Below are 14,037 nucleotides of genomic sequence, written 5' to 3' on the forward strand. Positions count from 1 at the left end.
ATTGAGAGTGTCTGTGTGAGGGGGCATCTGAGTCCCCATGGGCAGCCTTCTCTTAAGAGGGACAGTCTCGACTGTGTGAAGGGGATCAATGGTGGCCCGCAAAGAAGAAATGGGATGCAGTTGACAGATGCTGCCTAGAAAATTGATGACTAGAATTCTTGTTTCCCTTCTGTTCATACTACTAATTAAGTGGGCAAATCCTCAGATTCATAGAGGTCCTTAAAAAACAACAACAATAACTTTATTGAGGCATATAGAGGTACAATAAACTGCACATATTTGAAGTATATAATTTGACCAGAATTGATCACCCTCACTCCCTTGTCACCAACACACCACAATCAAGACCGCTTCATCGCCCCACCAAAGTATCTTTTTGTCTCCTTTGTGATTCATCCCTCTCTCTACCCTCATTCCTCCAAATTATTAACATTTTCCGGAATTCTGTATAAATGGACTCATACACTGTGCGGTCTTTTGGCCTGGCTGCTAGCTCTCATTGTGAGGATTTTGAGGTTCTTTCATGTTGTTTCATTCATCAGCAGTTCTTTCCTTTTTCACTGTTGATTAGTATCCCATTGTGGGGATATTCCACAATTTCTTTATCTATTTGTCAGTTGATGGATGTTCTTGTTTCTACTGATTACAATGTAGTCGTTACAAACATTTAATTACATGTTTTTTAAATTAAATATATAATTGCATACATATATATTTATGTATATAAATATATACATATTTATATATTTAATTATATATATAATTTATATATTATATATATTTAATATATATTTATATATATTTAATTTCTCATGGGTAGATATTGCAGGAAGGAAAGAGTGGGCAACCTAATTAGTATATGTCTAACTTTTAAAGGAATTACTAAATTGTTTTAAAATGTCAAATTGTATTCCAAAGTGGATGTGCCATTTCACATTTCCACCAGCAGTGTGTGAGTTCTGATTGCTTCAGATGCTTGCCAACACTTGATAAGGTCAGCATTTTAAATTTTACACATTTTAATAAATGCATTTGATATCTCATTGTAGTTTTAATTGGCATTTCTTTGACTAATGATGTTGAACTTCTTTTCATGTGCTCATTGGCCATTTAAAAATATTTTTTGAAGTGTCTGTTCAGATATTTTACCTGTTTTAAAAAATTAGGTTGTCTTATTGAGCTGTAAGAGGTTTTTCTGAAAAAAATATATTCTGGATTTAAGTCTTTTTATGTGTGTTATAAATATTTTCTCAGCCTGTGGCTTGTTTTTTTTAAAATTTTCTTCATGGTGTCTTTTGAAGAGTAGATGTTTTTACTTTTGATGAAGTCTAATTTATCAGTTCTTTTCTTCAGTGTTTTATGCTCTTTGTTGTTCTGAGAGATGTTTGTCCTTTCCACGGTAGCAGAGATTTTCCCTTATTTATTCTTTTGCAGGTTTTATAGTTTTAGGGTTTTGGTTTATGATCTATTTTGAGTTAATTTGTGTATCTGGTATGAGAGAAGGGTTGATACTCATTTTTCCTTATAGACATTCAGTTGGTCCAGTATCCCCTGTTGGAAAGACTTCTCTTTCCTCCATTGAATTGCCTTGGTGCCTGTTTGAAAATCAATTGGCCATATATATGTGAGTCTAATTTAAGGCTTTCTGTTCTACTCCATTGAGCAATAAAACATTTTAAAACTAAAGTATGTACTGTTTTATTTATACGTAATGCTATTGTACACTTACTAGACTGTAGTTTAGTGCAAACATGACTTTAATAAGCACTGAGAAACCAAAAAGCTATGTGATTTGCTTCACGGTGGTTTGTGTCTCTGTGGTGATCTGGAACTGGACTTACAGTATCTCCGAGGTGCGTCTGTGCTTTGAAGGCGTACTGTCTTCTGATGTGAGATCTATACTCATTGGTTATCATTTTCGTGTATGTATCATGTCGTTTTTCTTAAGATACTTTGATATTGTTTTCTCATCTTTGGTTTTCAGCAGTTTTGTTATGATGTTTCTAGGTATAATTTTCTTTGTGCTTAGTGTTTTGGGGGACACTTATCTTGAATCTATAAGATTTATCTCTTTCATCAAATTTGGGAAATTTTCGGCCGTTATTTTTTTCAAATATTTTTTCCGCTTCAGTTCCTTTCTCCTGTTCATCTTGGCCTCCAGTTATACCTATTAGACCTTTTGTCCCGCAAGTCTCTGGGGCTTTTCTCTTTTAAGTCTTTTATTCTGCACATTCTTTAGAATAGATCATTTTTACTCCTGTATATTCATGTTTAAATTCACTAATTCCTTTGTCATTTCTATTCTGTCATTGAGCCCATCAGTGACTTTCCTATTTCAAACATTTTATTTTCCTGTTCTAGAATTCTTTCCTTTTTTTAAAAAAAAAAAAAGTAGTTTCCACTTCTCTGGGAAGAATTCTTGTCTTTTGCTCATTTCAGGTTTGTTTTCCTTTACATTATGAAACACAGTTATAACTGTTTTATAGCATTTGGTAATTCCAATCTTTGGCTTGTCTTGAGCTTGACACCCATTGATTGTCTTTTCCCTGGAGGATTGGAGACATTTTCCTGATCTGTATGTATGTTGAGTGATTTTTAGATTGTATCCGGGACACAAAATGAAATCTTCTGGAGGATGTGGCAATTTTTGTTTTAGCATGTAATGAACCTGTTCAGATGCAGACTGTAAGTTCTGTCTTGCATTCTGTGGAAACCTCGGTTCAGGTGCTGAGTCTTTTCTGTGCTGGTTTGGGTCTGTTCCACACACGTACAGCTTAGGGGTCAAGCTGAAATCTGTCTGAGTCTATACACAGAATTAGAGGGTTTACTTCCTCAAACTCCCCTCTCTGGGATTCCATCTACATTTTTCTGTAGGAAAATTGCAGGAGCTTATTTTCTTGTCTCCTTAAGCAGAAAATTTCTATAAAACTTTAGCCACCTGCCTGGGATTGCAGTATCCTAGGTTGGGGCATTCCCTCGGGGCAAAGGTGTACCAGGAAGCCTCAGTCATTTGGGTAGCTTCTCCAGGTTTTTAGTCCCCCTCACAAGCTGCCTGATTTTGTTTACTTTTCAGCATCCTCAGGTAGCTGTCTTTTTGTGTTTTGTCCAAAGGTTTTTATTTGTAATTAGTAGGAAAGATGGGCTGTAGTGGGCTTATTCTGTCACAATAGAACCAGAATTCCAGTTGGTTAATGGTTTGTTTTTTGGGGTGTTGTGCTGGGTCTCATTGAGGTGCACAGGCTCTGGAGTGTGCAGGCTCAGTAGTTGTGGTGCGTGGGCTTAGTTGCCGCTCAGCAGGTAGGATCTTAGTTCCCTGATCAGGGATCAAACCTGTGTCCTCTGCGTGGGAAGGCAGATCCTTAACCACTGGACCATCAGAGAAGTCCCTAGTTGGTTATTTTTAATCACAGCTTGGTGAAGGTCAGAGATTTGAGTTTGATTCCTACCTTTGCAGTTTACAGTCTGCCACTTTTAGTAGAAACTCTAGTTTTTTCATTTGGCAAAAAAAAATTGGGGACTTCTCTGATGGTCTAGTAGGTTAAGAATCCACCGTCCAATGCAGGGGACCCAGGTTCAATCCCTGGTCTGGGAAGATTCCATATGACTTGGGGCAACTTAAGCCTGTGCACCACAGCGGTTGAGCCCACATGCCACCCCAATGAGAAGCCCACCCACCACAACTAGAGAGTGGCCCCACCACTCACCGCAACTAGAGAAGCCCACATGCAACAACGGAGACCCAGTGCAGCTGGGTATATATAAATGAAATTTAAAAATTGGGATGTGAGTACTTGCTCTGTTCCTCCCCGGGGCTGTGTGGAGCAGGTGAGATAATGGCTGTGAAGTGCTCTGGGAATGGAAGTTTGTACTCAGGTGGTGACATCCCTGCTGTGTGTGTGCGCCTGTGCACGTGTGCAAGGTGTGCACTGTTTCTTCCAGGCCACCTCCCTGGCAGTGGCATGAGCACTGACTGTCTGTCTCTCTCTTCAGGCTCTGTCCGGACCTCACTACTACACGTGGGGGGACCATGGCGGCATCATCATGGCCATTGCCCAGGGCATGGAAACCAACGAGCTGAAGTAAGTGTCTCCGTGGAGCCTTAAAGAAATATTATTGAAATACAGTTGATTGATTTACAGTGTTGTGTTAGTTTCAGGTGTACAGCAGAGTGGTCAGTTATACATGTATACATATATATAAAGCTATATAAATTCTTTTTTATATTCTCTTCCATTGTAGGTTATTATAAAATAGTAGAGTAAGGCCCCTACATATGAACAAGTTGCACGTTCTGAAAGCAATTTGTTCCTAAGTCCAGCAAAGTTAGCCTTGGTATACCCAACTAACACCATCGTCTATATAGCACTGTATTATAACAGGTCTATAACACTTTTCCTACAAATAATACATAAAAAGCAAACACAAAAATGAAGAAAACATTTTAAGTCTTACAGTTTAGTGCCTTGAAAAGCACAGTAGTACAGCACAGCGGCTGGCACACAGGGGCTGGCATCGAGTGAACAGGCAAGAAGAGTTACCGACTGGAGGAGGGAGAGGAGGTGGGAGATGGTGGAGCTGAAGGATCATCAGCAATAGGAGACAGAGGGCAAGCTGCAATTTCATTCACGCTTGACGTTGATGGCTCAGGTTCTGGTTCCTTGCTGGAACCACGTGCATTTTCACATCTTTGAAAGTTCACGACTTGAAGGTTTGTATGTAGGGGACTTACTATGTAGTTGCCTGTGCTATGCTGTAGGTCCTTGTTGTTTATTTTATGCAAAGTAGTGTGTGTATTTTAATCCCAAAGTCCTAATTTATCCCTCCTCCTGCTTTGGGAACTATTTGTTTTCTGTGTCTGTGAGTCGGTTTCTGTCTTGTAAATAAGTTCATTGGTATCATTTTTAGATTCTAGGTATGTGATATCATACAATATTTATCTTTCTCTCTTTGGCTTATTTCAGTTCAGTTCAGTTCAGTCGCTCAGTCGTGTCCGACTCTTTGCGACCCCATGAATCACAGCATACCAAGCCTCCCTGTCCATCACCAACTCCCAGAGTTCACTTAAACTCACGTCCATCAAGTCAGCGATGCCATCCAGCCATCTCATCCTCTGTCGTGCCCTTCTCCTCCTGCCCTCAATTCCTCCCGGCATTAGGGTCTTTTCCAGTGAGTCAGTTCTTCGCATGAGGTGGCCAAAGTACTGGAGTTTCAGCTTTAGCATCATTCCTTCCAAAGAAATCCCAGGACTGATCTCCTTTAGAATGGACCGGTTGGATCTCCTTGCAGTCCAAGGGACTCTCAAGAGTCTTCTCCAACACCACAGTTCAAAAGCATCAATTCTTCGGCACTCAGCTTTCTTCACAGTCCAACGCTCACATCCATACATGACCACTGGAAAAACCATAGCCTTGACTAGACGGACCTTTGTTGGCAAAGTAATGTCTCTGCTTTTGAATATGGTATCTAGGTTGGTCATAACCTTCCTTCCAAGGAGTGTTTTTTAATTTCATGGCTGCAGTCACCATCTGCAGTGATTTTGGAGCCCAAAAAAATAAAGTCTGACACTGTTTCCACTGTTTCCCCATCTATAGTGATGGGACCAGATGCCATGATCTTAGTTTTCTGAATGTTGAGCTTTAGGTCAACTTTTTCACTCTCCTCTTTCACTTTCATCAAGAGGCTCTTTAGTTCCTCTTCATTTCTGCCATGAGGGTGGTGTCATTTGCATATCTGAGGTTATTGATATTTCTCCCAGCAATCTTGATTCCAGCTTGTGCTTCTTCCAGCCCAGCGTTTCTCATGATGTACTCTGCATAGAAGTTAAATAAGCAGGGTGACAATATACAGCCTTGACGTACTCCTTTTCCTATTTGGAACCAGCCTGTTGTTCCATGTGCAGTTCTAACTGTTGCTTCCTGACCTGCATATAGGTTTCTCAAAAGGCAGGTCAGGTGGTCTGGTATTCCCATCTCTTTCAGAATTTTCCACAGTTTCTTGTGATCCACACAGTCAAAGGCTTTGGCATAGTCAATTACTTCACTTAGTATGATTAATTTCTGGATTTTTTGATGAAGCTTTTTAACATTATACTGTTCTTCCAGAAATTTAACTCTGTGATTATAAGTGGATTATTTGTTTTACTAGGTTATTGACCGCATAATTTGTGACCAAGGAAATTATTTAAACTTTTTCTTGTTCATAAAGTGGGACTGAAAATCTGAGTTTCCTGTCTCAGAGAGGAACAAAAGAAATAATTTTATTGATTTGAAAAAGTGCAACTCCATATTATAAAATATAAATTAATAATGACTAAAAAATTAACTGGAGGCTCTTCAGTTTGTCTTTCTTAGCTTTGTGTGTGACACAGTTATTCATAGAATGAGTAATAATAATTAATAATAGTACATGAGTAATAGGGAGTTGGTGATGGACAGGGAGGCCTGGTGTGCTGCGATTCATGGGGTCACAAAGAGTCGGACATGACTGAGCGACTGATCTGATCTGATCTGATGTGAATAATTTCAGGAATGCATGTTCTTTGATAACCAGGTGACTTTTACTATGATAACCTTTGGTTCTGGGGTTTTTACAGATGGACCTGCAAAGGACATTTGGGGTTAATGGCTTCATTTTATAGATGAGAAAAAGAGGCTCAGAAAGTACCTTGCTCAGAGTACCACTTTGTTCGTAACAGGCAAGACTAGCATTCAGGTCTTTAAATTACATTCTGTATTCTTTGCGGTACATCCCTCTGAAAAGCAAAAATGTCAAGACTTAGTAACCTCTGCCTTCTTGAATTTGATGTTATCAGGACCAGTTCTTTCATTACTTTTGTCCAAGTTGTGACAAAGGTTAATTTTGTCAACATTAGGCTGGGGCAGACTAGCTCTCACTTCTTCTTGTTATGGGGCTGAATTCACAAGACAGATTGCTGGAGGAGGAGGAGAGGGCTTCTATAATCATCTCATTTAATGCAAGGAAGAGAGCCTTCTTTTCCTTTACTCCTTTTAGAAACAGGACCAGCAGAAAGACAGAGAGGTGGGTGCTTTGAAAAAAGAGATCTTAACAGCTGGTTTCTTTCCCTTGTGGGTAGTTGGACTTGTGCTGAGCAGCCTGGCCTCCAAGAAACAGGGAGAACCGAAGTCCTGGCATTCTGCCGTTCACTCGGCTGCTCTCTAGTCTGTGCAGCTCTGGTCTGAGGCTGCCTGAGAGCCAGGAGTCAGAAGAAGCCCTCTTTGTACGCAGCATGCTGTGTCCACGTTCAGATTGATGTTTGTAAAGAGGAGGACAGTCAGAGGGCACCTGCTTCCCACCTTCATGTCATCATTTATTTATCCATTAATTTTTCTGTAGCATGTGGTTTTTTTTTTTCCTTTTGGCATGCCATGTGGCATGCAAGATCGTAGTTCCCTGACCAGGGATCAAACCCATGCCTCCTGCATCGGGAGCATGGAGTCTTAATCACTGGACCTCCAGGGAAGTCCCTGTTTATCCATTAATTTATTAATTCCCATCTCTCACATTTCTCTAGCACTGATAGTGCTGGGTGACGTGTGTCTAAAGAGAAATAGGATGTTTTCCTCCACTCTCAGGGAGTCGATCCACTAAGATACATAAATACACAATGTGACATCCAGGACACCCTGGGAGGAGTATGGTAGGGGACTTCTGTGGTAGTTTGACCGCCTGGGAATACATTTCATTCTGTGTGTGGCAGTCAGACTGCAGAGACACACTTCCTGATTTTCCCTGTTTAACTCTCCTCCAGACTATATTTGCATTCCAAACTAGCTTTTCTGAAGCAGTTAACGTGATTCTGGTCCTCTTACACCATCTGTCGGTGCACATGTGCTCAGGGGACGCAGAGTCATTGCTAGCTAGCTGCAGCAAAACACGATCCGGAAATGAGACGTGCTGCCAGGAGGTCACAGGGCCCTCTGCCGACATTGAACAATGACTCTGGGGTCGTAGACATGTGGGAGGTGGGCTCTCTGGTGTTCCTTTGTTTGCCCAGCTCATTTGGAGGTGTCTGTAGGTGTGGTTCAAATAACGCGTTTGCAAATTGAGAATATGTTCAGGCCTCCTATTGACAGGTGCGTGCGTCCCAAATATCAGCCAGAGCTGGGCCAAAACCTGTGTAGTGCAGCCACCTGGCATTTGTATGTTGCTCACAGAGTTTTGGTTTTTTCCCTTGCTTCTCCTGCTTCTCTGCTTTTGACCTCTGTGCTATCAGCCTCATCAGAAGAGAAGCAGAAAATCCTATTGTAATTAGTTCAGATCTTTAAACCACGTGAGTGGAGGCTCCTTCTGACTCAACTGGACTTCTGTTGCTGGTCTAGGGTTTTAGATCCTTCCAAGTCTGGTGTCCCCAGCCAAGGCCTTGGCTCCCTCCTTCGCGTTTCATGGCATTTATCGGCAGCTGTCTCGTTGATTTGGCATTCAGCACATACTGCCTCCATTTGTTAGTTACCTTTTCATCATATGCCTGAATTCCTCAACTCATTAATACGGTCTTTGTAGACAAGGATTTCTATTCTACGCAGGCTAGCAGGCACTTAGTAAATGTTTGATTGTTCGATAAATAGGTCATGCACACTTAGTGTTCCAGTGCTGCTTAATTTTTTTCCTGGTTAATAAAACTGGAAGAGGTGGGGTAGCATAACAGTCTTACAAACCCCTGGGGGTCTGGGGCAGTTCTGTGGTGTTCTATGGTAAATGACAATCCCTGGAATGCAGATGTGGATAGCGGAGGGCCCCCAGATGTGTGCAGCCTGGTGAGAATGTGACTGTCAGGAGTTCAGGTTCACGCTGGACAGAAATTGAACATATTTCTGTTAGGCATCATTTTAGGTCAATTGCACAAACATTTGTTGAATATCCATGAGAAGCCAGTTGTTGTTCTAGGAAGAGAGGATACAGAGGTTAAGTGAGGCATCCTTTGGGAGCCGGCCAGCCCCACTGTGGCTCTGAGATGTTTCTGAACCAGCTGGAGGGAGAGACTGGGGGACAAGCTTTCTGATGCAAACCTTAGGGAGTAAGGGGTAACATCTAACTCGAGTAAGAGGTTTAGTGGAACAGAGGTTGGAACCTTGCTTAATGAAAGAATTAAGTTTAGGTGGGGTTTTTTTTTTTTGGTTGTTTTTTTTTTTAAATTATTCATGTCTTTCTCTCCCTAATTAGCACAGCTAACTGAGAGTTTACAGTTACTTGTTTCAGCTTCTGCTGAGATTCTCCACTGAGGCTGTTTTCTTTGTTGTTGTTAATTGAAATTGAGAGTAAGAGGAGGAACAGCTTGTTTTTGCTCCTGCATGTCTTCTGGGAGTCACTCAGCCCTTCATTCAGCATGCTGCCACCGAGAGCCTGCTCAGGCCTTTGCAGGTCTTTCTTGTGTAGAATCAGTGTTCTTCAGAGAGCGGGGGGTGTTGTGTTTTTACACTCTGACCAAAAACAAACCCAAACCCTAGCTTGTCGGTCTGATCTAGAGGGACACAATCAGTTTGTTTCTTCCTGGTGGTTCGCCTATCAGCATAAGGATATTATCAGTAGTTACTAATACCTTGGACGTTCCCCAAAGCCTCTTTCCTCATAGGAGATTTCAGATTTCATTGGGTTTTCCTCTGTGAGTCCTGAAAAGCCACTGCAAAGACTCCGCCCAGCAGAGCAGCTGTCTTTTCTAGACCTGAGTTCTGCAAGCAGCCTCACAGTTCCAGAATGTGGGAGGTGGCAGATAACCAGTTTGTTTGGTTGTAGAACCTGATCTCATAGTAACTTTGATGGTTGAGAGTCACCCCCACTTCATTTTCACCCCCATGTGATTTCTTCAGCCCCTTGAGTTATAGAGGAGGAGGTGTTCTTATCAGTCTTTAACTGTTGAGAAATTGACAAATGGGGTCCAAAAAAAAAATAAAAATATATATATATGTATATAATGCGGTTCATTTAATTTCCTTTAACATAAATATTAATTAATGCCCTTCTGTGTGCCAGGGGCAGAAAAGTGAGTAAGAAGTCTTATTCCTGATAAATGGTAGCTGTCGTAGAAGATACTGAAAAATCAGGTCATTAAATAAGTAGGTATGTTACTGAACCAAACTTGGGTCTGCTTGCCCATCTACTGACATTGAGGGAAGAAAAGAGCAGCATTTATTGTAAGGCATCAGACAAGGAGTCCAGGACAACTAGTGCTCAAGAAGCTTGAGCTCCCTGATGGGTTTCAGGAGAGCATTTTTTTAAATTTTTATTTTGTGTAGGAGTATAGCTGATTAACAATATTGTGATAGTTTCAGGTGGACAATGAAGGGACTCAGCCATACATATTCCATTCTCCCCCAAAGTCTTTTCCCATCCAGGCTGCCACATAACATTGAGACAAGTTCCCTGTGCTATACAGTAGGTCCTTGTTGGTTATCCATTTTAAATGTAGCAGTGTGTAAAGACCAGATGAGGCTTTCTGGGTGGCATTAGTGGTTAAAAATCTGCCTGCCATTGCAGGGGAGAAGAGATGCGGGTTTGATCCCTGGATCAGAAATGGCAGCCCACTCCAGTATTCTTGCCTGGAGAACTGCATGGACAGAGGAGCTTGCTGGGCTATAGTCTATAGGGTTGAAAGAGTCAGATATAACTGAGAACACACACACACACAGACACACACTCACATACACAGACAGACACACATACAGAGACACACATACACACCAGCCCTGCAAAGTTCTCTAATTGCTTGATATTGAGGTAACAGTGTGATGTCACAGGGGTTCACATTATCCATCCTTAGGCTCCAGTAGCTACGCTCATTGTCATCAAGTCATTAACATCTTCCATTTGCTGGTAGTTTTAGCATCTGTAAAGACTCTGATACTGGGAGGGATTGGGGGCAGGAGGAGAAGGGGATGACAGAGGATGAGATGGCTGGATGGCATCACCGACTCAATGGACATGAGTTTGAGTGAACTCTGGGAGTTGGTGATGGACAGGGAGGCCTGGCATGCTGCAATTCATGGGGTCGCAAAGAGTCGGACACGACTGAGTGACTGAACTTGACTGAACTGAAAACAGCTCAGGAAATGTGCATCAGATACTCTTATCTAGGTATTTCAGAAAGGAACTGCAGCAGAGAACCTGGGGGAGGGGTTTGCCTGGGGGAGGCATCATGGGGTCTTGCTTGGTTACAGGTATAAAGCAGAGGGGAGCGTAGGGTCCTAGGGGAAACCACAGAAGGAGGGCCAGGCAGGCTGCTGGGAGGAGAGGAAGCTTGGGCTGAGACTTCAAGGGTAAATAACAATGCTGGGGTACTGTCCCAGGGTCAGGAAGAGCTTTAGGGGAGAGGAGACCAACATGAATCAGTGGAAGGTGCAAGTCTTCAGTGTTGATAGAATGTACATCTCAGGGTGGAGGTGTGAGGCCTGAGGTGGGTGTGTGAGAAGGGGCCAGGACTCCCAGGACTTTTATGTGCTTTACCAGAGAGACTGGACTTTGCTTTTGAAGTGATGGCGTCCCTTCAGGGGTTTTAAATAGGAGAATGACATGGCTTGTATAGAAAGATGGCTCTGGCAAGGTTGAGGAGCATTAAGGTTTAAAAAAATTTTTTTTTTTTAATTTTATTTTATTTTTAAACTTTACATAATTGTATTAGTTTTGCCAAATATCAAAATGAATCCGCCACAGGTATACATGTGTTCCCCATCCTGAACCCTCCTCCCTTGGCCATGCTGGGTCTTTGTTGCTGCACAGGCTTTCCTCTAGTTGGGGTGAGCAGGAGCTACTTTCTAATTGCAGTGTCTGGGCTTCTCATTGCTGTGTCTTCTTTCATTGAGGAGCATGGGCTCTAGAGCTCAAGGGCTCAGTAGTTGTGGCTCCTGAGCTCTAGAGCACAGGCTCAACAGTTGTGGCTCATGGGCTTAGTTGCTCCAAGGCATGTGGGATCTTCTCAGACCAGGGATCGAACCTATGTCCCCTGCATTGATAGATGGATTCTTTACCATTGAGCCACCAGGAGCATGAATTTTCAAAGGACCAAGACTGGAGGTGAGAGATGTTGCTTAGATGGGGACCAAGCATTTTCAGGACTAAGTCTGTAGGAGTTGCTTTTTGACCAGATAGTTTGCAGGGGCTGGGGGTGGGGCCGGTGACAGGTCAAGATGACCACATCATTCACAGAAAAGCAGAGGAAAAGGAGTCGGCCGGATGAGTGCAGATTTGGACAGGGTGAACTGACCTGGCCATGGGATGTCCACAGGGAGATGCACAGCAGGAATCTGGCAACATTACATCCTCTAGTTCCGTCTTTGCCATCCATTGCAGGAATTGCCTGTCATCAGTGATGGATGATCACCCAGTCTTTGCTTGAATAATTCTAGTGATGGAGACTTCGCCAAATTGAAAAATAAAAAGCTTCTGTTTCACCTTGGGACAATTTGTTGTTCATGTGTTCATGCTCTCTATTTATTTATCTGTTCCTTTACGAGTGGAAGTTCTCAGGTCAGAGAGAGCCTAAATCTTCCTCACTCCCATTTCTATGCGGTGGGCTCAGCTCTGCTTCCAGGAGACGCACCCAACAGGTATTTCCTCTTTTCCTGAAAGCCTTTCAGATGCTTGAGGACCCCTCCCTGTTCTGCGGAGAGCATCTCCCATCCACGGTAGACAGCCCCAGTTCCTTCCCTGCAGTGCTGTAGGATCCTGAATCTGCACCCTCTAGGTTCTCCCTTGGGTCCTTCTCACACTATCAGGGCTTTAAGATGAGGGGGCCCGATCTGCCTCCAGCAGCCTGAAACACACATCCCATTGGCATTGATACCCACATGATCCTAGAGACTTGATTTCTGTTAATAAAAACCTAAAACTGTTTTTACACTTTGACAGCCTTCTCAAGCTGGTAGCTCCTACTAAATTATGTTTTTAATTGAGATATCCTTTACACACCATGAGATGCTCTTATCTTAAATACACCATTTCATCCATTCTGAAGGTTGCATGTCAAGATGGAGAACTTTTCCATCATCCTAGAAAATATCCACATGCCCCTCCCCAGCCAATACTGTCCCCTCAGCCCACTGCCACGAATATCCTTATGAAAAGTAAACCCTTATCATTACCTTGTTCTCAAATCAAGAATTAACTCCGAGAAAAAGAAACAGGGTTCGTTTGTTGTGACTTGTGTGTGAAACCGACCGTGTGTGTTCCCAGCTCCACCTTCCTTCCTATCTAAGTTCTCTCAAATCAGCTGTTTCATAGTCCATTCTTGAAACCACTTTTTTCTTCTTAAGGGAAATAAAACTACTTTTTTCTCATCTAGTTTTGAGATCTTTATCTGTTCTCGTGGTTCTTTTTAGAGATTATTAAAAGGAACTTTGCAATCATTCCTTTAAATCTTTCAGTTCCCTCAAATGTGCTTTATTTCATATTCATTTTCCTGTAACTTCCTTTATTTTTCCTGCTTTGTCCAGTTTGAAGATCATTCTCCTTAATAAAGATAAACCCAACATAGAAATTGACTAACCTCTTCTGCTTTTCTCTGTCATTGCTCTTTATACCATTAACCATCAGATGGATGATCCCATTCCATTCTGATTCTTTTTAGAACTTGCTGGGTAACCAACCCATGTCCCACTGCCCACTAATCTGCCAATTATTTTGGTAATTTGAAGTGTTATCTTTGGCTTATTTTGAGTTTGAGCTGTTTGGTCACTGTTCCTGCAGATTACTAGTGTGAAGAATTACAGCTATAATTAATTAGCAGATTGCTACAGCTCTTTAAGTTTTTGCCCTTGGTTATATGACTCTATTCTCATCTTGGATATGTTCTTGAAAAGTCTGAGCTCATCAGGACCTTTCTGTGGAACCATAGATTTGTGTTTTGAGTTTCTACCCCTGCATCCCTTATTTAGTGTATCTTGGTTATATTATATTTTTATCATCATTGTGTATATAGTCTCATCTTTTTGAGACTTTTGACCATGAGATTATGTCTGTATTTTATTTGAATGTTTTGAATTCTCCCTTCTTAAGGGCCGAGGCCCTACATCTTCTTCCATGACTGTT

The 14,037-nt window shown here is 41.9% G+C and overlaps 1 protein-coding gene across 9 annotated transcripts in view; it reads left to right on the top strand.

Annotated features, from left to right (window-relative positions):
• Positions 1-14,037, top strand: part of SORL1 (sortilin related receptor 1) — a 168,506-nt gene that overhangs the window by 68,539 nt on the left and 85,930 nt on the right. For all 9 annotated transcript variants that reach the window (XM_055548411.1, XM_055548416.1, XM_055548419.1 and 6 more), the window contains exon 12: positions 3,991-4,079. In XM_055548411.1, the coding sequence (XP_055404386.1) occupies positions 3,991-4,079 (89 nt within the window). The remainder of the gene's footprint in view (positions 1-3,990; positions 4,080-14,037) is intronic.

This window comes from Bubalus kerabau, chromosome 15 (assembly GCF_029407905.1).
Source record: "Bubalus kerabau isolate K-KA32 ecotype Philippines breed swamp buffalo chromosome 15, PCC_UOA_SB_1v2, whole genome shotgun sequence".
NCBI classification, from domain to species: domain Eukaryota; kingdom Metazoa; phylum Chordata; class Mammalia; order Artiodactyla; family Bovidae; genus Bubalus; species Bubalus kerabau.